Source organism: Dermacentor albipictus, chromosome 4, assembly GCF_038994185.2.
Source record: "Dermacentor albipictus isolate Rhodes 1998 colony chromosome 4, USDA_Dalb.pri_finalv2, whole genome shotgun sequence".
NCBI classification, from domain to species: Eukaryota; Metazoa; Arthropoda; class Arachnida; order Ixodida; family Ixodidae; genus Dermacentor; species Dermacentor albipictus.
In genome coordinates, this window is record NC_091824.1 from 90,991,281 (window position 1) to 91,015,801 (window position 24,521).

Consider the following 24,521-nt stretch of genomic DNA (forward strand, 5'->3'; position numbering starts at 1 on the left):
AAGCGCTCCTGCATAAGAGAAGTTTTGTGAAGACGTGAAGAAGTGTGAGCACTTGAGAAGACTCGGTCAGCCAGGCCAAATGTGTTGGCCAGGCTCAGCAGGGAGCAGCGTCTCGATGACCTCCCACTCAGTCGGTGGCGTCTGTTTAATGAGAAGTGCATTTATGATCTCAGCAGTCCGTTTACAAAGTCATGTGCCATTGACCCCAAAGCTTAAAAGCCCACTTAAAATCGCGGCCGAACTGAGCGTCAGCTCAGTTGCCCAGTGCTGACGTTTCCAACGCGGCAGTGTCCTTGGATTATCGAAGTCTCCACAGGCCTTTTTAGCTTTCACGTTGCCAGAGTAAGTTAGGGCTACTAGCAGAAGCGAAGCTACAAGACCCCGTCCAAGCACGGGATGGGGTTGTGGTCTACACTTTCATTTCTTCAACGGACGTTGCCTGGTTGCACAAAAGAAATCGCCAAAACATCCTGCTGTACCTCTTCGCTTGATTCAACAAAGTATCCTGTATGCCATTTGTTCAATGCTACATTTCGTTTCGGCGTTTATTGGTCACCCTGTAACATGGCAAATGTCGTATATCATCCTCGAAGCCTGGCTATAATATCAAACTGGTGTATTGTTCGTTTGTGTGCGCTCTTTTGGTTGGTCCTTGTCTTTTTATTGCGCCTGAAATGGTTTACCATGTCGTGCCAAAAATGCCGAACCCTTTGTGCACGTTCCCCGCACCACCCCGCTTGCGCTCAACTAGTAACAGTAAAAGAAGCGTGCGGTAGACACGTGTTTCAACTTAAGTAAGGTAACGCAAACCGTCGATAAGCGCTAACGGTTGATGGCTCTGTCAGCTTCTATACCGCTGCACCATACTGTCTCCGCCCAGCCTGAAATATACTCGCCCGGGCATGACTCACTCTCGCGCGTGCCAGCGCAGAGGAATGCCGGATTCCTGTATGCGGAGCGCTTTCACCCCCCTCCCCCCCCATGTGAAGAACGTTCGTATGGAGCAACGTGCGTTAATGTTCCTTCATTGCACGTTTGTACTTGTATTTATATTGCTTTAATTCCACCAGATTCGGTCGCTGTCCTCGGTTTTTACGATTCTGCCAAGTGTGTTCCTTGTATTTTGCGTCAAGCAATACTCTTTCAAAAATAAAGAAAGAATGAAGCAAGGAACGGCTTTCCCTGAAACAAATGGGTCTAGCGTTCGAGCTTTCAAAGAAGAGAAAGTGAAGCCAGGTGAAGCCTCTATACTGCGGGGAAATGCGCAGAAATATACTGCTTTCCTCAGGAGGCGTCAACAGTTGTTTACCTTGCGCGTCGCGTAGGAAGTGTGGGGGCAAGGACCGAGGCGGATGAATTTTTTTTAAGAATGGTGTCTCACAGACGACGGTGTTTGCTCCTGTGTATTTAAAACTTATGGACATAATCATAAGAATCGACATTTGAGCGAGTTGGTACTGGTTGGACATCTTGAAGGGGCAGCACAAGACGACAAAGACAAAAGGCAGGAAACATACAGGACAGCGCTGAACGCTCAACTAAATTTATTAGAAGGCATACACAAACTTAAGTATTACAACCTACGCCCACGTGCTCTCCCATCCATGGCGCCATTATCAGTGCACAGGCAAAACCCAAAACCGTGTAATCTAATGCAACACTATGAAGTGGTTTAAAAATGCAAATTTACTCTCATACAAATTTAATGAAGCCATGCTTACACAACGGGATCCTTTTGTTTTTCTTTCTAATATAGTAAGTATCAATAATCTCCCTCGCAGTCCGATTGCTATGCGCGAGGGAGATTATTGAGACCTACTATTTCAGGAAAAAAAACGATCGCGTTGTGTAAGTATGTCTTCATTAAATTTGTATGACAGTGAATTTGCATTTTTAAACCATTTCATAGTTTAGCATTAGATTACAGGGTTTTGCGTTTTGCCTGCGCACTAATAATGATGCCATGGATGGGAGAGCACGTGGGTGTAGGTTGAAGTACTTAAGTTTGTGTATGCCTTCTAATAAAGTTAGTTGTGCGTTTGGTGCTGTCCTGCGTGTTTCCTGCCTTTTGCCTTTGTCGTCTTGCGCTGCCCCTTCAAAATGAATATAATCAAGTCCACAAACGCAAATTGTACGTGTACAGTTAAAACTTGTGCATTCAGGACGAGTGATAGAAAACTCGTTCATTTCTTAAATCTGTACGTGATCTAACGGCTGATGCTTCCTTGCTTTCTTACACGTACCTAAACGAATCATTTCGACTTGCCTGAGAAACACATTCGTCATCAATAAGCATAACGAGTGTGCTGTTCGATTACATTGCATTACATTGCATTATCATTCACACATGCCTCCTGTCTCACTTTTGTCGGTTGAGTCACTGTCACCTACTTTCTTACCGGACAAGCCGCACACAAGACACTCGCTCCTCTTCGGGGGGACAAGTCAGCAGGCTTTGTGCAGCCAACTTCCGTGCGCTGAAGCCAGCCTCTTTGTTTAGTCTGCATTCGAGGACGATCTATCACGTGTGCTCGTATGGGCGCAACTTGGCTGCAGCTGTATCCTCCTCGTCGACGACTCGCCCAGTTCCGGCCGCGAAAGCGTGCTTCCCGGCTGATCCCCGAATAGCGTCGACTCGGTGGGGAGATGACGGTTCTTCCTCCTCATAGAACCGGAAGGATGGCTGCTCGCGCAGGCTAGATACCACCCTCCCCCCCACAACTCCACAAACGAAGCGCTGTCTTTCGAAAAGAAAGGGAAACTGCGTGGTTAGCGAGAATCGGGGAATCCTGACGAGAACCGCTCCGGGTAAAAAAGGGAATAGTGAGAAGGGGAGTGTACGGCAATCAGCGGTGAATATAGCGGAGCGTGCCGGGGCTGTCACAAGCAGTCGACATCGCTGTCACTCTTCAAAAAACGGTGATGTTCGGAAGCGGAAAAGGAAAGGAGAAAAAGTTTGGAGGTAGGAAGGAGCTCCTCTGATTGTCTGTCGGACAACCTAGGAGCCGTGAAGTCTCGCGATGGCACGCACAAAATGGAACGGATTAACAGGATCACGTGAACTTCCCCCTACTTTCATTTTGCGGAAAGGGAGCAAGTTACGTGAAGACTTCGGCGAGGCTGGAGAATATGAGCATATTATTTGAGTAGAGTAGTGTCTACAGGATCCCCATTACTGAAAGAATAATTTTCTGCATACTATTTATAGACTTGTTGTAGACCCCCCCCCCCCCCCCCCCCGCCCGTGACTGCACTTTTTCGCTATGGGACTCGACCGTTTACACCATGTGTCGCTTGCTTCGTTGTCTCCGGATATATAGACGCATCGACGACCTGGATTATCACGACTTAAACAGACCATGCTGTACCCTTTGTGGCTAGGCGTTGTGTTTACCAATTCTTAAGCCTTCCTTATTGGAATAGCTAACAGCCCCACGTGTGACACATGTATCTGTGAAGAGACGCTCAAACGCATTATCTGCGCCTGCCCGCTCTATGGTGCCAAGAGGCAAGAGATGTGCAGAGTGATGGACCAATTGGACAATCGTCCACTGTCAGAACTAAAAGATCTAGGCCAGTTATCCCGAAGAACATTCGCACAGAAAGTATTATTCCCGCTATTAAGATCCCCGCAGTCTACGGGAATTCACGATAGACGCTAAGGCCGCCTCGCGCTATAGTGTACGCAGTCTGTTTGTGATCGTCTTTCTTTCTCGTTATCTCCCCCTTCCACTCTCTTTCACTTTTTAACGCCCTACTCCCCTCCCCCACCCCCCCCCCCGTGCAGGGTAGCCAACCAGAACTACCTCTGGTTACGCTCCGTGCCTTCCTTTGCAGACTTTCTCTCTCTCTCTCTTTTGTAGACAGCATTGGCCTTCTCATAGACCTCTTCGAACTCTCCAAAGCCTGTATACTTCACAAAAGCAAAAGTCTCTAAGAAGAATATTTTCTTTGAGTTATCGCTACCCAGAAAATTCCAAAATGATATGTATGCAGGTTAGTCCAAAGAAAGTATAAGGCCAAACGTCCACTGGTTGTGTATAGGTAGACCACGGAAGAATATTTGTAGACCTTTTATAGACTGCAATGAGTGACATGCACACAAAAGTACAAAACATAAATTTGTTTATCTCCATCGACATGAACTATAGCTATACTCTAAACTGGCGTAGCCCCAGGAACACAGATATTATTCGACATGTTTTACTCTTAAGTGGCAAGCACACCTGAAGAACCGGGGTCTATGCTGGGCAATATTGTTTCAAAAAGCGGCGTAAAAATTCCCGACTGAATACATACGCCGCCACTGTATTTGTCACTTGACTGATTGAACGATTGATCTATTGCAAATTTTGGCAACAATTATTTCACCGGCTTATCTTCAAGTTAAAGCAAGATGTCAGGTGTAGTACACCCTTACAGCTGTTACGTAGTTTGCTACCACACAAAGGGCGGTCATATGCAGCAATAAAAGTGGCACAAAAAAAGTCACAGGCCTGCGTGGCTCACGCAGCCACAGTCATAGCGTAAGCTGGAGGGGCGGCTCCATAAGAGACCGTCGTAAACTGCTAAATTTACTAGAGGGTCTTCGCTGCGAAATCTCGTTGCGTCGTGTTCACGAGAATGAACTGAACCACCCGCCCGGCATAGACGGTGAGCTGCGGCTTCTGCTGCTCTCTGCACAGCGGTCTTCTGAGCGCGTCGTTGCCTGTTGTCAGCATCGCGCATACCTCTACAATTCGCTTCTTCAGCAGTGGTTCGTACCTTGCAAGGAGACGCCATAACATGCACCGAAGAGTAAACACAGGTACCCAGACTACGCGGCGCACATGTCACATGCCTAGACATGTGGCATGACACGATGCAACTGCTACTTGTTGTGACGCCTGGTAGAATACAACTCCATTGCAATGCAAAATTTACACGTATCGACACTACGCGGCGCCCGTCTCACATCGCGTGACAAGTGGCACGATATGATGCAACTGCTACATGGCACGCCACCTAGTGCAATAATATGCAACTGCAATGCAAAGGGTACTCGTATCGACGCTACGCGGCACGCATATCACATCGCGCGTAGTCGCATGACTCCTCGCGCGCTAGGACGCCTGTACAGGTCATGTTTCCGCAGCAGCCAGCAAGCTCTGGCATGGCGCAGTAGTAGAGTAGTTTTATCCAAGCGAAAACTGAGATTTTTTTTTCATTCCTGGCGATGGTTGTGATGGACACCGGTGGCGGCGTTGGACAACATGGCCACCCGGAACGGCTATTGGATTAAGCCCATAACAGCTTACACTGTAATAAATATGGCACTTTCCGCATAGCCTCAGTTTGGTGTACCCACAGTGGTGGCTAAGCGGCTATGGTGTTGCGCTGCTAAGCACAATGTCACGGGATCAAATTTCGGCCGCGGTGGCCGCATTTCAATGGGGGCGAAATGCAAGAACGTTCGTGGTCCCGTGCATTCGGGGCATATTAAAATCGCCAGGTGGATGAAATTAATCTGGAGTCCTCCCCTACGGCTTGCCTCATAATCAAATCCTGGTTTTGGCTCGTAAAATCTCAGAATTCACTTCCATTCGGTTTGTTGTCAAAGAAAACAGCCTTATAGCATGCCCAAGAAATCATTTTTACCAAAAAGAAATATGTCGAGAAAGGAAGACTGCGCTCTCATATCGCCCAATATGCCGTTGGGCTACTCGCCAATAGGTTCCTATTGATAACAGGGCTAAATATACGGACATGGGAACAGGCGTCTTCTTATTCCTCTTCAATTCATGCCTGCAGTCACACGGAGCGTCAACGGAAATGAACAGAATGGATCAGCAGATGTCTGAAGCACTACTTTCAAATCTTAAGGTGAATTGTTGTATTAGACTGCTTGCCCTCGCAATTAAAGCATGAAAATAGGACCCATCTAACAAAATTCGAGGGAGTTTGTGCGTTTTTGGCGCCTGCTTGCGCCTGTGTGTGTCGGGCATTTCTGCTTGGCAGTAAGCACCACTCGGCTGTTGCGGTATTTCTTGTCAAACACAAATGAATCTTGCGGGTAACAAAAAAAAACGAGTTAATGAGTCTCTTCCACGTAGGATTGGAACGAAAACGAGTTAATGAGTCTCTTCCACGTAGGATTGGAACGCGCGAATAATTGTCAGCTGCACCATAGCCCTATACGCGTGCGCCACGTCTCAGAGCAGCAAGTTTCTTCTAAAAACGAGAGCACGCCAATTCCTCCCTATCCTCTATGTTGGTCCTTCAAACAGTGCTTTGCAGGAACGCAAACGATGTTTCTGCTAGTGATTTCCGTCCTCCCTCTCCTTTCTGTCTTTATTCGTATCTTTTCATTTCTTAACGTCCTTCCCCTCGCGCAGGGTAGCAAACCGAACGCGCCTCTGCTTAACCCAACACCACCTAGATAATATATAGCTGGTTGACCTCCCTGCCTTTCCTTCCGTTCCTCCTCCTCTCTCTCCTCCTTCTCCTCTAAGGTATGCTTGATAGCCAGTTACCTGCCGAAAGCTTCTCATAACAAACATTTCCTCAGTGCGTGGAATCTGCCGATTATTTCCCCATTTATTATGTCGTTCTGCCGTTCGCCCGTCGTCGGTAACAAGAACCTACGATTTCCTGCACAGAACCAATAATCCCTGCAAATAAGCTTGACGCCAGAAGACTTCACAACTTAGCAAGCGCGTTTGCCGCAGTAGCCCAGCGTATACCGCACGGCGCTGCTGTGCTCGTGGTCGCGGGCTCGAGTCCCGGCCGCCGCGCGGCCGCATTCTGATGTGCATAGAATGAAAGAACGAATTTGCACCTTGCATAGGGTGCACGTTAAAGAACCCCGGGTGGTGGGAATCAATCCAGAGACCCCCACTACGGCGTGCCTCGTAATCAGGTCGTGGTTTCGCCACGCAAAACTCCAGAATTTATTTTAAAATTTAACGTAGCAAGCGCGCTCCAGGAGCATGAAACACGTAAGCCTCCGTTTCATAAGCAAATGGTGCCTCTCTTTGCTAGAATTACTTTCCGCAAAGTAACTGCCTCATTAACGTTACGGCACGAAAGAAGGTGTAACTACATCAAGATAAGAGCGCTGTGCTCGCCTAAAAGCAAAACTAGGGCGAGACAAAGAAAAAGAGAAGAACTACATACAAATATGAACCCCGAAAATCGTAACGCTGTTCCCTAAAGGACCTTCCCTTCTCGGGCGATCTTACGCTCCGCCACCCCGTCCTCATAATTCGCCATTTATATGCACAAGTTCCTTCAACCGCATTGAAAAGAGGAGGAGAGAAAATTACTTTGAAGGAAAAAAAAGAAAAACGCGATTGCTGAGTGCAAAAGGCGCTTGTGTGCATATTAGCGCAATGAACTAAGAGGAAAAGGAGAGAGCGGAATAACACCGCAGCCGACACCCTGACCGCCATGCTTCACCTCTGTGCTGGCAGCGTTTTATTTGTACCTTCGAATAAAAGTGCACGCGGCCTCTCTGATGGCGGCGCGGGTCGTAATTTGACGAAGAAAAAGAGAGGGAAAAGAATGAAATAAATGGAGTGGAGGTTAATCATGTGATGAGGTGCGTTCGTTGCCCTGCACAAGAGGAAAAGGAAGAAGAGAAGGAAGAAAATAACCAAGAGTTTATGTGCACTGGAGTCGCCGATGTACTTGAAGTTATCAGCGCTATCACTGACGGCCGCTCTGTATATGGTTGGCTTCCGGAATCGAAGCAGCACTCTTGTGACCGCCTGCAGCTGTGATGTGCGAGACTATAGTCACAGGGCGCTGTGCAATCGAAAAAGGTCTCTGCACGGCTGATTCTCAATGATGGGTGCCACGTGAGCGTGCCAAAGCTCCGTCCTTCTGGCTTCTAACGACCTCGCAGATGCGCATACTAACCCTCTTCACTATCGTCGCATATTCGTTGTACGGCAGTAAATTACCGTACGATGACATGCAGTTCATTGTAAAGCCTTTAGGTGATTGGCTATCAGCCTCTCGCGACGATTGTCATTACCAGCATCAGCCGGACTAAAATCGCTGCAGCACCAGCGCTAAGTGCACTACAGTAACAGTTGATATTTGCCCGCCGTGAAAAATATAGAAAGTTTATAAATTTCTTAATCTTGCCACTATACCCAATTCTGTGCTGCCGCCTTCCGCATTTCCTTTTCTTATTACCCACTATGTTGTTGTTTTTTTCCTTTTCTTTAATTTTTTGGCGTTCACTGAGGCAAAATCAAGAATTTGGCTACTAAAGAGCCCTCTATCACACCATCATATCTGATATCAAAGCACTAAAAAAGAATTAGGAATATATAGATAGAAATCGATAGAAATATTTAATCATTGTTACAATTGCTGAGAAGCAATTGTAACAATGCTCTAACGATGCTCTAACGATGCTCTAACGAATGCTCTAACGATGCAATGCTCAACGATGCTCTAACAATTACATTGTTAGAGCATCGTTGCAAATATATACACATTATGCACAACATAGAGCCAAATCATGTCCTATGAAAAGCGTGAAACGTCTCCAATCGTGATGAAATAGTTGATTTCACAACCAAGTGCATAAAGTCACTGGGGTAAAATAGTAATATGTCTCACGTGGGCTGTCACGTGCCGTAACATGAAAATCAAATTCTGCAAAAGCATGGAGACCTGTTTCGCGCAGACCCCGCAAGAACGACAAGTCGCTTTTGCATCTAATCGATGGCTAATGGGCAAGTCATTTCACAAGTTTGCGAAATGCCTTACTCATTGGCCATCGCCCATAACTGTCAGGTTGGTCGACTCACAACGGCCCTGAGCGTAATTTCACGAACCGTCCTTGCCCAGGGCATGATAGAAGTAGATGATAATGATCCACTACAGAGGTAGATGAGAGAGATATAGAGAAATTTTATCCAGTCAAGACAGAGACGTCGGCCTAAGTGTGCAGACGTAGGAGTGGAACACTTCTGATATTAAACATGGGCTGCCTATGTTATGACTCTGGTTCTTGTGACGGCATGTGTGAGTGCAGCACCGGCCTTAAATCTCCAGGAAGAGACTTCCTCCACTCGAGAAAGATTCTCCCCTCTCGTGTCCAAGTATTACGTTCGCTTTAAAGCCTAAATATGTCCAACCAACTAAACCAAGTCTGCAGCCTGCTTAAAGGGGCCTTGAACCACTCTTTATCGAAGTAGAGAAAGACATTTGAACTAGAAATAACCTATCTCGGAAATACTTTGCCGCTAAAAGTACTTCAATGCTTTCAGCAGAAGCGGAGTTATTTGCAATCAAACACTGCCACCGCTGTGCTCCCGTTCCTTCTTCAATGCCTTGCATTGTGAAGGCTACGGCGCTGTGGGGCGTGCCCACAACGCTCCACCTTCTTAACGTCACTGTGGCGCGCAGTTCAAAATTCATTTTCCATGTTAACGTAGACGTCAGGACTTCCGATTTTGGTGCCGACGACGCGCTAAATGTAAGCGAAACGCGCTTGTCCTCAGCGAGCCACAGTGCGCTTAGCCAGTGGACTCGTGGCGGCACCCCGCGGCGGCCGCGGTATCTATGCTACGTAGCCGACCTCAGCTACCAATAGCAGCCACGTATGGACATCCGCCTTATTATGAAAGGAAGCATTCATAAGAGAATGAGGAGCAGGCTTCTGTTGAAAAGAGAGCGTTTAAGAGAGAGGCGACTTCGAGCTCCGCTTGAGAGTTCCACGTACCGCGTACGACAGCAAAGCTTGGCCGAAATGTACCCAGCAGCGTGTGGTACCCGCGGATTCATGTTATTTAATCAAGCCCGAGGGTTGGTTCAGGGCTCCTTTAAGGGAGCAAAGACACGGGGAGGATAAGTGCAGGTGTGTGCCGGTGAAGAATAGGTTTTTTTAGGCGATGAGGGCAGAGCGGGATTCAGAAGAAAGGGAAAGGGTTTCCAGGTGGCGAGAAAGCGATTATTGCAATGCCCAAAATGACGAAGTCACCGTGCTGGTTCTAATCATGTGTCTGCAACCAATAAACTGTTATTTTGCACATGTAATGAGTTAAAGCAGCAGCAACATTTTAGCTTTTCTACGTGGTGAACATTTTTTAATGGAAAAGGATGTTACTGTTAGTGTCGAGTTAGTGTCGATGTTGGTGTGTTGTTAGTGTCGATGCAAATGTTAAGTGTCGAGCGCTACTGTGCAACTTGGCTTCGACATGTCCTACGACTATAATACGTGAGAAGTTGTTAGGTCAGCACTGCTTTTTCTACTTTTCTAGTCCCGAATCATTCGATGTGATCAACACATCAGTTACCGTACTCGGCGATCATGCGACCGCGCTCGGTAAAACTGTAACATGCTTTGTTTCGGCTCGACGCAGGTGTGCTGGGCGTCGTGGTCACCGAGGTGCGGCTCCTGTCGGACAGCAACAAGACGCAGTACGTGCTTCAGGGCGAGGGCGCCACGCTGCTCTGCTTCTTCGTGCTGTCGCCCGGCGAGGACCTGCGGCGCGTCCTCTGGTTCAAGGACGGCGCCGAGGTCTACGTGTGGCGCAAGGGACGCCGGCCGCTGGCGCGCAACCTGTTCGACAAGCGGGTCGACCTGAGCAACCGATCGCCGTCGTTCATCTCCATCCTCAGCGCACACATGTCGATGCAGGGAAACTACACGTGCAAGGTCGAGACGGATCAGGGCACTTCGCAGAACGACTTCTTCCTCACCGTCATCGTAGGTGGGTCTTGAAGCTGCCGGGACGTGGCGCCTCTTCCTTTCATATATTTAGGTGCATATTTTAACGCGACAGCGTTAAGAAGCTCGTGTCGCAGAAAAGCCGGTGTCGTCGGCGTCGGCGGCGTTGGCCGTGAGCGATAAATCCCAGCAGGCACTTCATGAATAAAAAACAACTTGCAAGATGGGCTAGGTAGGAATCCAACCAGGGTCTCCGGAGTGTGAGACGGAGACGCTACCACTCAGCCACGAATTTTTTTTTCACTGAACAAAACCTTTTTCTCTTTCATTTCCCCCTCTTTATTACCCCCAATGATGGGTAGCCAAACGGACGCTTCGTCTAGTTGTCACACGCTCCATTAAAAACTTTTACCGCGACTCCATCTAAAAGCTCGAAACTGGGTCTGCTGCTCGTCTTTTCCGTTACGCCGTCATCGTAGCGCTAACTCATTTCCAGCTTCACCCTCGCGGTATGACTGGGAATCAATTTCGTGCCCCTTTAGCAATGAGCTGATGAGAACCGTGTGGCCTGATCGCTGTACAGGACGTGGTCTGCTGTTGGGCCAACTCACGTTGACCTTCGCCACGCGTCGAAGGAAGCGCATAATTTGCGTTTGGTAATTTGCGCGGGGTTCTGCGCGCCGCGCGGACTCTTAGAGTGGTCCCACTCCAACTCTATCGGAGGCCTCAGAAGACAATATTGTAGCGTATGAAGATGTTGCGTTGCATTACATATAAGTTCTTCAGGTTGCGGCGTCTTCTCTGAGATTCTGCTGCCGTCGCAGTAAATGAGTACAGAGTTGATGCCCCCTTATTTTTGCGAAACGTCATGCAGATAAATGTGACGCATGGCTGTAGAGGAAACCAGCGCGTTCCTCACTTCTTTATTTTGGAAAGAAACGTTCGCATTTGAGCACAAGCTGACAGAAGGCCAACCGGACAGCGCAAGGTTTCTGCTTCGAAGGAAAGCAACCTTCTCAGTCTCTTGAGCTAATGCCTCCTGGTACACGCCTTTCTCTCCGTAAAAATGGTAATATATTATTACGTTTGATGTATGGAAGCGGCAGAATTTTACATTTTCAGCGTTACGTTACATCCGTGAAATGTGGTGAGGGTTACTCTGCAGCCTCACTTCGACATGCTCGGAGAATATTCAGCACTTAACGCAGCATCAGCGTTGACATAGCTGGGGTCAAAAAGAAAAAAAAAATCTTGCGTTTCTCACGCTCCCTTTTATTTATATATATTTTACACTCATTTCTTAGTCGCATCTTATGCCATTAAAAATTTTCTTCTTTTGTTTTTAACCCACAGAAGTTCGGTCCACTGAGACGTTGCAACTCTTGCGTTTATATAGCGTCAATAAAAACCGAGCAAAATGTTGCACCGCAGCCTGAAAGTTGGTCTTTCTGCTCCGTTGGTTTAAGCTGTTCAGAGTAGCCTAAGCTCTCAATGGTTCGCGGCGATCGTGAAATCCCTGTGTGGACGGGATCCCTCCCCCCCCTCCCCCCCCACCCAAAAAAATAAGGAGGTTTTCGCACATCGTCCTTCAAAGCAGCTGCGAGGGTATCTAGCATATCGACGTCGCCTTCTTTTTTTTCCTTTTTTTTCAAAGGTGAAAGGCAACGGGGGTTTATCCTCCAACGGAAGAGGTGGAGAGAGTGGAGGGAGATGTGGTTTTATAAGCTTCGGCAACAGAAACAAAGTTTGAAATCACACAATCCTCCACACTTGCAACTCAAAGCAGTGACAATAGGAGGCAGACCAGAATCTTCATTCTGAAACTAGCACAAAAGCAATAAGTACACAAGACCATTAGTTGCGGCTGATTTTTTCGGTGCAACTGCGGAACTTGCGGAATTACGTAATGTGTCCTTTCTTGTGTGGCGTATATATTTGAAAGGGCAGTGATTAAAAGTACCGGGCGATTCAGACGCGAGAATCGCTACCTTCAAATAATTTATTGAATTAGTAACTTAAGAATAGGTGAACGTTATTTACGCTACTCTTTAGTGTGAAGCGGTGTAATTGTAGCGGCCACCACCAGGCAGTAGCTGAAGATCAGGAGAAACATGTGCAGTGGGCAGAGAACACAACGAACGAGCGACATCGCAGAAGGTTCACTAAAAGAACGTTCAGCGTCGATTCTCATTTCTCACCTCTGCCTCGACTCATCATAGATGCATGAGTATAATTTTTTGCCCAAATTTCATTACTTCAATAACTAATACAGATTGTTTCAGAGACGAAAAGGTCTTGCTATGCCCGGGTCGTCTGGCGACGCGTCCTTTCATTGATGAGGCGAGTTCAAACGGCTTTTTGGTTCCTTGTTCAAGTTTTGTCTTAAAGATTGACTCAAACTTCTTGAATTCTTATGAGAGATTACGTCCCCGCTTTGGCTAAAGAATCGGAAAAACTAATTTCTTCTCAGCATTTGAACTCCTTAGTGTAACTGAACTTTTAGGCCTGCTAATGAGAACCATGGTAAAGGAGCAGCCTACATATACTTACGCTTGTCCTAGTTGTCGGTGAAAAAAATACGAATTTCAATGTAGGACCAGGTAAATAACGGAGAAGTCACTCTTAATTTCTGGCACTGACAAGAATCTTGACAGCGTGTTCTATATTGGAGGACTCCGGGCTAAATTTACCACCAAGGGTTTTTTAATGTTGGACTAAAGAGAAAAAAAGTGATAGGGCTGTAATAGTAAATTACCCTTTTACCATATTAAAAAGAAATCCACTCTTACCGTGAAAGGAGGGTTGCCGAGCAGGAAAGGACTCAAAAACTAAAAACATGGTGGCAACGCTGCCTCGAAGTTTCCGCACCAGGCCGCCACGACGTCATGGATTCTGATGGCGCCGCTTCGGCAATAGTTAATTTTGTACCGGTAAATATTGACTACATTGTATTCTGATAGAGACGAAGGCTGACGTTAGCGAGTTTTTAGGGCATTTACTGAGCCACAATGACACAAGTATGGGAATACACGAGAAGAGGTCTGGGGGCTCCTGTCAAGCTGCTCTAGCAACACCTTTTACCTTCAGCCTCCGTCATCCTTTTGATTGAAATAAAATGCTAGTGTATTGTATTGTATTGTATTGTATTGTATTATATTGTATTTTACTTTGAAATTGGTGACATCACAGCGACGTATCGACGCTGGGGTTTCGGCGCGAAATTTTTAAAAAAATATTGTGCTTTGGCTTTCATTTTTCTTTTCTAATAATCAGCCTATTATTGCGAAATGAACGCAAATGGAAGTTTGAAGTAACACTTTCTGTCAGTTAAGGGAGATTAAGTATTGCTTTTCAGTGTACTTCCTACGTGCAACTAAATCTGATTATACGAACTTCACCCTTAATTAATACCGACCGCCGCAGCCCGGAATCGCACCGGTGACCTAGTGCTGAGCAGCAGAGTCATGGCCATTGAACTGCAACCGCGAGTTATTGATTTATTTATTTATTTATTTATTTATTTATTGATTGATTGATTGATTGATTGATTGATTGATTGATTGATTGATTGATTGATTGATTGATTGATTGATTGATTGATTGATTGATTGATTGATTGATTGATTGATTGATTGATTGATTGATTGATTGATTGATTGATTGATAAACGTTCGCATCAAGTACGTCGCCGGCCCGGAACATCATCGGATAGCATAAATCCTTACGGAGACACAGCTGTTCACTAGCACACGTAATACCCAGTAATTCGTATTTAGAGAAAAAAAAAGCGAAGACGAAAATAATTGGCATATACATACCACGTGTTCCGCAAAATGTATGAGCTGGGACGGAATAATCGCGGTTTTCCGATCGAATGCCGCGTCGGCTTGACCCACAGTGACGTCAGCCGTCCACTCGCCGTTCGGCTTGCCCCGCCGCAGACTCGTGCAAGGAAGACAGCTGGACCACGTTCTCGGACCGGGTGTCGTGCTCCGAGACGGTGGAGCTGGACTGCGGCGGCATGTTCCCCAAGCCGTCGCCGGCCTGCGGCGTCTACAACGACCAGACGGGCGTCTACCTGAACACGGTGCCGTTCGACCGCGTCGAGCCGGCGGCCAACTCGACGTACGAGGTGCGGCTGCACCGAGTCTTCCAGGTGCGCGACTGGCTCGCCTTCCGCAACCTCACCTTCCGCTGCCACATCATCGTCCTGGGCACCGACTGGCGCTCCGGCATCTCGCACAAACTATTCGGAGGTGAGCTCGTCGCAACACTCTGCGGTCGCGCGGGTCTGCGACAGCAGGCGCAGTAACTCATCGTGCGAATTAGATCCTTTATTTGGAATCGTACAACCGTTTTCCACTTCTTTCGCAAACCATGGCGAAAAACCTCGTAGGTTTTTCATCAAAACGTTCATCAAACGTAGATTTTTCATCAACCCTGAACGAGCGTCTTATAGATGTTCCTGCCTTTTCCTTATCCCTCTCTACTTTTCTTTTTTCTGGTTGATTTCTCGCGTTCAAAGGTGTGTCAACCTCCCTCCCCCCCCCTCCTTTCCCCTAGATCAGACACTGCAGCGTTCGGCAGCTTTAGATAGCAGGTGTTGGACACGGGCTCAGCGGCATTAATTGTTTCACGTGCTTAGATAAAGAGGCAGCAGGCGAAGAGTCATGGCTGGGCACGAGGTGTTTGATGCATGTTGTGGTCAATATATCATCCCTATAACGCGAAGCACTGTTTGCCTCATGCCGGGCAATCTGCGATGGGCAGGTCTCACCTCGTTGCAGGTCTCTTCAATAAAAGAAATTTCCTATCCGATAGTGGGCGCCGAACCAGGTTTCCCTATAAAGAAAAATTCCAGTGCTCTACCCATTAGGCCACAGACCCCAAATAGCGCCTTGAGACCACCGACCCGTGTGTCAGGTTGCATATAGAAACAGCTTACCTTAAACGAAAAATTCTGTCGCAATTTCGCGGTGAATGCGAGAGAAATGAGTTAGCAATACGTCGCACCTCTTTCTTTCAGGTCCCGGATTCGTAATATAGACCGCGTTCACCACATTGCAAAATGTCGTTCAGGAGCTGACTCGACACACGTCCTGCCTCTTCAACGAGGGAAGTGCAACTCATGGTGGTCCGGAGCAGACCACCCTATATATATATATATATATATATATATATATATATATATATATATATATATATATATATATATATATATATATATATATATATATATATATATATATATATATATATATATATATATATATATATATATATATATATATATATATATATATATATATATATATATATATATATATATATATATATATATATAGCTTCATCTAAGCGCGCTAGGGCGCCCTGGCAGCGTGCAAAAAACTTGGTACCGTGAATTAGGGGAACTTAGGCTAATCACAATATTTAGAGGCCCAGAAAAAAAAGAAACCTTAATTAGCGCTGCGTGTGGCTTCGTGATAACCTCGACAGAAATGTTGACAGAAATTGTCGAGTCATTGAGTTTGTTTGAATGCTTTATTTAGACAATACATTGTCTAGGATGTAGGGGCTAAAGGCAGATGCAACTGCCTGACAAAGGCACCCCTACCCGTACTCAGGGGGTGGAACATCACGAAAATACAGCGCAACGAAACAAGAAAAGAAACAAAATGTATGCGGCAAGCAATCAAGTATACAAAAGTGAGATTGTTACACTTTATACATAATATATCATCAGTAATGCGAGAGAACAAGGAAATATTTAAACAAGCAGATAATACTGATCAGTGTTACAAAACATTATACAGCAAATAAGAGAAAAAATTTAAGAGAAACAAAGACTAAAATAAAAAGAAAAGTTATCGAGACCACAAGGACAGTTAAGTACCATTAGGAGCTTAGCAACCGAAGTTTGGTACTTTTGTTTTTCCAAGTCTAACACGGAACAACTCTGGAATTTCAACGCTAGTTCTTTTTGTATGTTATTGTATGTTGTATGTTATTTTTGTATGTTTACACACGATGGTGCGAAAATTAGCTTTATTTTCTTATCCGACACGTAAACATCGTCATCTTGCAATCTCACGTTCCTTCTAACTCTCAAAAATCCTCGCAGCAGCAGACTTTAAAGTATGCACACCACTAGCCCCGATAGAAAACGGTCTTCAGGCATGCATTAAGGTGAAATATCCTATACAGTCGAAAAGATAGAGAGAGAGAGAGCAAGCTGAGCCACAGCCACTGCGTAGACAAAACCAGCGGTTTCATCGAGTTTAAATTGAGAACGCCGTACGCTGGGCCTGCCATTATGGCGCCAGCGTAACGACAAGGTAATTTATCTTCATTACTTTCATACCGGCATCGTTAGCGCGAATAACGCTTGCATATGAAATGAATCCGCCAGTATCTACTTTTTTTTTGTATAGGAGAATTTTCTTTTGAACTCGCGGCAGGTCATCTTCTTTAAGTTTACGCTAGTTTCGACGCTCAACTCTTTCAATAAACGACCAGGGGCCGGGGGAAAATGTTATGCGTGCGTTTTGCGAACTCCATCATTGCGGCTTCTATGGCGAAGCTTGAGAGCTTCTCGGATGAAGAGAAAATTACCAAGGCACGCACGGACAACTCGAGGACGCGGATAATTTCCACCTCCACATTGTCGTCCATGTGCACGCTTTAAAAAAAATTTACGAATAAATTCTCGGTCCCGAAATCTTGATTCCGGGCTATAGGGCTTTCGGTTCTCGGACGAATGACAAAAGTTGTTGTTGTTCAACAACTTTCAAAACAGTTCAACAACTTTCAAAGTTGTTGAACTGTTTCACCGCACTCGCGTTACTAATATTCATTTATTTAACCAATTAAGTTAGTTCGTTATAGTCATTTGAAGTTCAGCTAAAACTGATGTGATTCGTTCATTGATACAAATATGTGTCAGACCGCCGTGTTTCTGAGCGCTTGCATGTCTTGAACGGGACTGGGCGAGCGAGCCTGCCCATTTCACTGACGTTTGCGTCAGTCGAGGCACTCAAGAGTGTAAATACATTAAATAAGAATATGAACGAGACTCCGTGCGCACATCGAATTTGCACACGCCATTCAGTCATTCGTTCACTTATTCATTCGGTCATATAAAAATTTAGTCCTTGATTCGTTTGTGTTACTTATTTCAGTTCCAGAGAAATGGTAATGTGTGTATAAAGATTGCTTATATCCGCTATAGTACTCAGTATTAGCCTTGTCCCAAAGCACAAGGCTTTCAATTACGAAATAGAACTTCACTGTTATCATTCTGCTATCAAAGCAAAGCGGAGAATCGATGGTGAAGCTAACGATAAGATTGCATCGTGTGTGTGTGCGTGTGTGTGTGTGTGTGTGCGCGCGTGCGTGCGTGCGTGTGTGTGTGCGTGTGTGTGTGCGTGTGTGTGTGTGTGTGCGTGCGTGCGCGTGAGTGAGTGAGTGAGTGAGTGAGTGAGTGAGTGAGTGAGTGAGTGAGTGAGTGAGTGAGTGAGTGAGTGAGTGAGTGAGTGAGTGAGTGAGTGAGTGAGTGAGTGAGTGAGTGAGTGAGTGAGTGAGTGAGTGAGTGAGTGAGTGAGTGAGTGAGTGAGTGAGTGAGTGAGTGAGTGAGTGAGTGAGTGAGTGAGTGAGTGAGTGAGTGAGTGAGTGAGTGAGTGAGTGAGTGAGTGAGTGAGTGAGTGAGTGAGTGAGTGAGTGAGTGAGTGAGTGAGTGAGTGAGTGAGTGAGTGAGTGAGTGAGTGAGTGAGTGAGTGAGACCTGAATTCCCACTTTTTTGTGACGAGCATTGACTTATTAGTTTTGACAAACACCACAATTTCCCTACACGTCAAGTTTGCTACCCGGAATAAACGGGATAAATGGATTAAAAGGGAGAAATAAGAGGAACCAAGAGAACATGTTATCATTAACATCGATGGCACCGACGGCGAGGGGTATATGTCTCGAACACCGCCCTTATTTTCCGTATGACGTGCTATGACCTGCTAGGGTGCCTCGATAGCAGCCCGGCCTGGTATCGAGGCTCCCTATGACATGCAGCATCGCGGTGACATCTAGCAAGCGCAACGCTACCTAGTGGGCGCTGATGGGCCTCCGAGATCCATGAAGCGGAGCAACGTGCCGCTTCACACATTTCTGAGGCGATGTCGCAGCGACCTGTCCGAATTTGGAGGGCGCTACTGCATTACGAGCTACTACTACTACTACTACTACTACTACGAGCTACTGCATTAGCTTTACGGTAGAACATCTCAGACGCGGCGGACTCAACTTCAGCTTAAAGCCAGGTAAAAAACTACGTGCGGCTCAGACACATTCTTATGCTCACAAAAGAAAAAGACAAAGAATAGAATGAAGGGACAGCTCTTCGTTGAGAAGGATTCAAATATGTAAGTAAAATAAACCCTCGCAAACATTCACTGAATGAGGACCATTGGCAACTACAGGAGTTGCTTATTGAGAAAATTAAAATGCTACAGCTTGACAGGAGCCGCAGGGCAGTATAAAAAATTAGGCAACTGTCTTTTTGCAAGCTTTCCAATTCGGAGAGCACTTTTTCTGGCCCTTTGAGCTAGAGATAAACACTACAAATCGCACACATTTCACACCAAATGGCCAATTTCGCTTAGTGGTAGTATTTGTGCTACACTAGGCAGTGACAACTTGCCGACGGCAATGACTTCAGAACAAGATGATAGGCCCAGTCAGGCGAACTACGCATACTGCATCCCATGGAAGGTCGCTTATCGCATGCACTTCGCCGAAATTGACGCAGCCGTTTGTAATTCGGCCGCAACAAGTAAATGGAGGCGGGCTTTTTCGCTACGATTCCGACATGATGGCCTTAACCGTAGCGATAAACTCTGCGCAGGCACATACGAGCACTGAGTCGATATAGTGCGTATTCCTTCGAACGGTCCAACGCAGAGACAGTAGGTATGCCTGCACGAAAAACGCAATCACCGTGGGCCGCAGCTTGCGGACGAGCTGCCGAGTGCGCGTGCAATTCATTTGGGCCCATGCGTGCTCGATCTAATCATAATCGCACTTGTAATTTTGGGACGCCACGACCTGATCACGAAGACTGACTTCAACAAAGGAGCTTCGATCAGTAACGAACGTACGGTGCCCTCTTTCGTCGCACAACAGCAAATTAACGATTCTGGCTTTACGATGACTGTTCTCAAGCCAGTCGGTGGTAGTGTGATCGCTTTCCTGCAGCGTCGTTGACTGGAAAGCGCGCGGGTTTGCTGTGTGCCGTTTAAAGCACTTACCCTGTGATATAATTTACGCCCTTAAAAGTGAATAGGAGTATATATCGATCTAGAACTCACACCCTTGCACCCTTTTTTCGCGTGTGTAAAGGTCTGAGTTGTAGACCAATGTACACCCTTTATCGCTAAGGGCCTAAATTGTTTTGCAGTGTGGCGTAACACAACAACGAGAGGTATGCCACTTATGAATCCGAATAACGGGTCTGTTCCTTTCTGTATCAAAGCGATCTGTACAGCGCACTCCAGTGTTTCTTAGTTTTTTCATAAACCTATCGGAAGCAACCTTAGATTGAACAAGTGGTTAATCTGTTGCAGCGGCATGTATCGAAGCATCAAAACAGAATGCATTGCTCAACCGTCTGTCCCTTCGAAGCCGCGTGTATCGCGTTTCCCAGCCGATGTTAGCCAAGCTGTTAGCACAAAAAAAAGAAAACATTTAAAAGAACACAGTGCAAGATACGATTTCATACCTACGGCGTTCGCTTGTCAGATATATGAAAACACGGAACACTGTAAGTCTTATAAACGCATCTTGCGCTTTGTTTCTTGAACGCTTTTTTTTTCACCATTGCGTTGTGATTTTTTAGTGTTCCGTTTACTTCACGTCGCTCCTCGGGTGACTTAGCTTGTTTAAGCTCCTTCCGATGTGCTATAGTATGGCGAATGTCTTTTTTTTTTTTTCGTGCTGCACGGCAGGTGCATATGGCGACGGCATGTTATGCATGTTAGTCCTTGGGGGGCGCGTGTACGGGTGTTTATTGTTTTGTCTTTGTTCGCATTTTTTTCACTTTTTGTTTGTCTAACTTATTTTTTATCCGTGCTCTGTGCTACTTCAACAAGGAAAAGTATTTTAAATAGCCGGTTTAAATAAGGCGCACCCTACTTTCCCGTCTTATCAAAGTGCAGTATTTCAATGGCAGCAAGACAGCATACCTGCCGTGGGGAGCAGAGTGGCTATGGTGTAGTACTGCTGAGCGCGAGGTCCCGAATTCGATTCCCGGCCGCCGAGGCCACAACTTAATGGGATGCGAAACTCAAAAAAAAGAGCACTCGTCCCATTTTTGGTATTGTAAAATGGTCAGCAAGTCATCGGTGGAAAAATGCGCAACGTATTACATTAAAGGTGTTTTAGTTGGACACAGAGTTAAACTCCTTATTGAGGACTAAAACTTCAACTGAGATGAGTGTTTAGAATTACCAAACCGTTTAGTACTTGGAGAAGTCCTGCACCAAATAGATGTGGACTACAAAGGGCATATGATATTATCCGAATGCATATAAAATCCCCGTTGCGGCATTGCCATCTATATTAGCGTCATTACCAGATAGTTCATTTATTTATTTATTTATTTATTTATTTATTTATTTATTTATTTATTTATTTATTTATTTATTTATTTATTTATTTATTAATTATCTATATATTTATGGCGTAGGCAAATAGTAGACTTACTTGCTACCTGATTCTCCCCAAAACAACTCATGTATGACATAATAAAACAAAACAGTACAGTTTGTGTTTAATGTGCGACATTACAGAACCCCAAGTATTCAAAATTAATCCCGAAGCCTCCGCTACGGCGTCTTCTCGTGTCGCTTTGGGACGTTAAACTGTATGAATTTATTAATCCATAACAAATGAATTCCCATCGTGGCACGCCACGACCCTTATACTTGACGGCGCGTTAACGCATGACCCGAGCTGGACACATTCCCTTAAACTCGGTCCTTCGTGAATATCTGACCCTAAATCCACCGAACTGGAATTAAAGCTAGGAAGTATATGTTCTGCTCTCCCAGGAGCATATCGCAGTTTCAAGGTGACGGTTGTTATTTTTTGTCCATATGGTTGTGTTGACGGTTGTTATTTTCTGTCCATAACGGTGGGAGTCAGCTAATAAAAATAAAAACCTAACCAATAAAATAATTAGCCATTCCTCTGTGACGGTGGTTGACCAGCGAAGCTGTTTAGCACACGACACGGAGGTGACACATAATTTTGAACAAAGGTACGAGCTCATTTATTGTCTTGATCGGTGGTCATTGTTTCACTTGCAACTGCAATCACGTCCTTTGATAATGTCAGCTTTATGCACGTACGTTGCTGGGTGGTTGGTTGGGCCGGATCGGTGTAGCATCGCAAGGGATATGTCTGCAACATGGAACGTGTAAACCGCTCCCTTTTCGGTACCAACGCACCCACATTGAAATCACCGACAACGACAACAGGGGTAATGTCAACGCAATGAATTCACGCAAAGTGCACAACCATAAACCTTAGGGACTATGAGTCATTGCATTTTTTGCTTTCTTACGGGGGTATAAGCCATTGCTCACGGAGGTATGAGCCATTGATGATGGCAGTTTTCGGCATGCTGTTCTGTATGTTGTATGCGTGATTAGAAAGAATTTAAGCACTGTTCGCTTCACTTTGCTGATTGCTTGTAGCCTCTGCCTTATGGCGCTATGAGCCATTGCATTTTTTGCTTGCTTACGGGAGCATGAATGCTTACGGGATTATGAGCTATTGATGATGATAGTTTTTGTTCACGGGGGAACAAAAATTCACGGAACCCTAGCTTTATACAGCTTCGCTATTCAAAGAGAGCAGCGCATCAAGGACAACTGAGAGAGTGAAAATGAACAGCCTGAAAATGTAGAGACCGACACGAGCGAGTGCAAACGAACTTATAATATATACGTAATAACCAGCTGTGGGGTAGCTTTACATATAGTTCAGGTACAACTCTGCATCCGTTGTATTTTTTTTCTTGAGAAAGCTTTAATACAGCATCTTTAAAGTACTAATGATAGTTTGAAAAGTGTTTTCAAGATATAGCCACGAAAACCACGGGAAGTGTCAATATTAGTCAGTTTTAGTTTTTTTTTTTTAATGCGAGGATAAATGCCTCAGGGCATACAAGGGTATGGGATGGGGGTGAACAAGGATGATTAAATGAATGAAAATAGATTTGCTGACCTAATGAAGTCTAAGAGGGATCGATAATGCGGTCCCTGCGTCCAAGCAGTGTAATGGCTTAGATTATGCGGCGAGAGTCCCGCTGCTGCGAGGTGCCGGAGCCTCGTCGGTTTCAGAGCAGGGCAAACCCACAGCAGGTGGTGGATGTCGGCTTCAACGTTTGGCGACTTGCATAGGGGGCACTCAGGACGAGGATATAGCGGGCGAAAGTGCGGCCACTTCCTAGTCACGGCAGGAGTAAGGGCAACCCCGACCCGGATCCTCCGAAGCGCAACCTCCTCTGCACGGGTAAGACCGCGGGGAAGGTTTACCGCACACGGAGGTATGAGAGCACGTGTGCGGCGCCGGAGGTGCTCCTTTCTTGTTAAAAGGAGGGTGGCATCATCTAGGTGAAAGAGTTGAGGCGGTGACGATGGAGAGGTCGTTAGACGGGTCGCAGAATCGGCACGGCTTTGGAAGCTTAGAAGGTCGCGTGGGATCCACTCGACAGATATTGACTGCGGGATGCGTGCCGCCAGAAGATGGATCTGTTGGCATATGTCAGGGCTGCGACTGACGCGTCGCAGAAGCCGCGTCGCCTGGAGAGCATCAGTGCGGATGACGATGCGGGCCGTGGGGACCAAGGGAAAGGCGGCCACAGAGCACAACGCTTCTCGGACAGCAAGGAGCTCAGCACAAAACGAGGAAGGAGGTTCTTGGACTTGAAACCGGGTCGTCTTATTAAGGGCAGGTGCGCATGGGCAATAAATTGCAGTTGTTGTTTCACAGCCCTTAATGCTTGCATCAACGTAAAGGACGATGGAGCCAAGCGGCAGGTGGGCATCTTGATCTACAATTCGGTCACGAAGCGATGCCGCCGCGTGAGTTGATGTCGGGCGATGTATATCAGTTGGCTTGTTGTCACTCAGCTGTACAAAACTCCAGGAAGGAAGAACTGGCGATGGTGGTGGTAGAAGCGAGTTCGAGAAAGCGTAAGCCCTGAGAGCACTCGTTGCGTGTGAAAGGCTGGCCTTAAGCCTGCGAGCATCACGCCGCTGCTGCACCAGCTCATCTAGTGTGTTGAGCTGCGCATTTTCTTGGAGAGCCACGATCGGGGTGATTCGGGGAAGGCAAGTGATGACCCTCATTGCCTCGCGATTAACAGCCTCAAGGCGATCCCATTGTGCCCTCGTCAAATGCTGGAATTGGGCTTGATAAATAAGGCGTGGTTGCACTACCGCCTTTACCAATTGTCGCGCAACATATGAGCTGGCGCCGCCCATTTTAGGAGCAATGCGCCTAATCAGACCCAACGTTTGAATTGCCTGCTTTTTAGCGCTGGAGAGCCAAGCAGTTCCGGTTCCCGACTCGTGTACCGTCAGACCCAGAATTTTTATAGTGGAACATTGTTGAAGAGGGGTTCCGGATAGATGAAGACGAATGGGTGTTGCAGAGAGTTTACGCCGGCCCCAGCGATTGGCGACTGACATGTAAGCAGATTTGCTGGCAGAAAGCCTAAGGCCGACCGAAGAAGCGTAAGTCGCCGTGATATCTAAAGCTGATTGAAGGGCAGCGGCTTGAGTCAGCAGGTCGTGAT

General features: G+C 46.3%; 1 protein-coding gene across 8 annotated transcripts in view; it reads left to right on the forward strand.

The window, feature by feature from the left end:
* Positions 1-24,521, forward strand: part of LOC135917655 (uncharacterized) — a 597,391-nt gene that overhangs the window by 549,220 nt on the left and 23,650 nt on the right. For all 8 annotated transcript variants that reach the window (XM_065451225.2, XM_065451224.2, XM_070537235.1 and 5 more), the window contains 2 exons: positions 10,362-10,712; positions 14,611-14,925. In XM_065451225.2, coding sequence (XP_065307297.1) covers positions 10,362-10,712; positions 14,611-14,925 — 666 coding nt within the window. The remainder of the gene's footprint in view (positions 1-10,361; positions 10,713-14,610; positions 14,926-24,521) is intronic.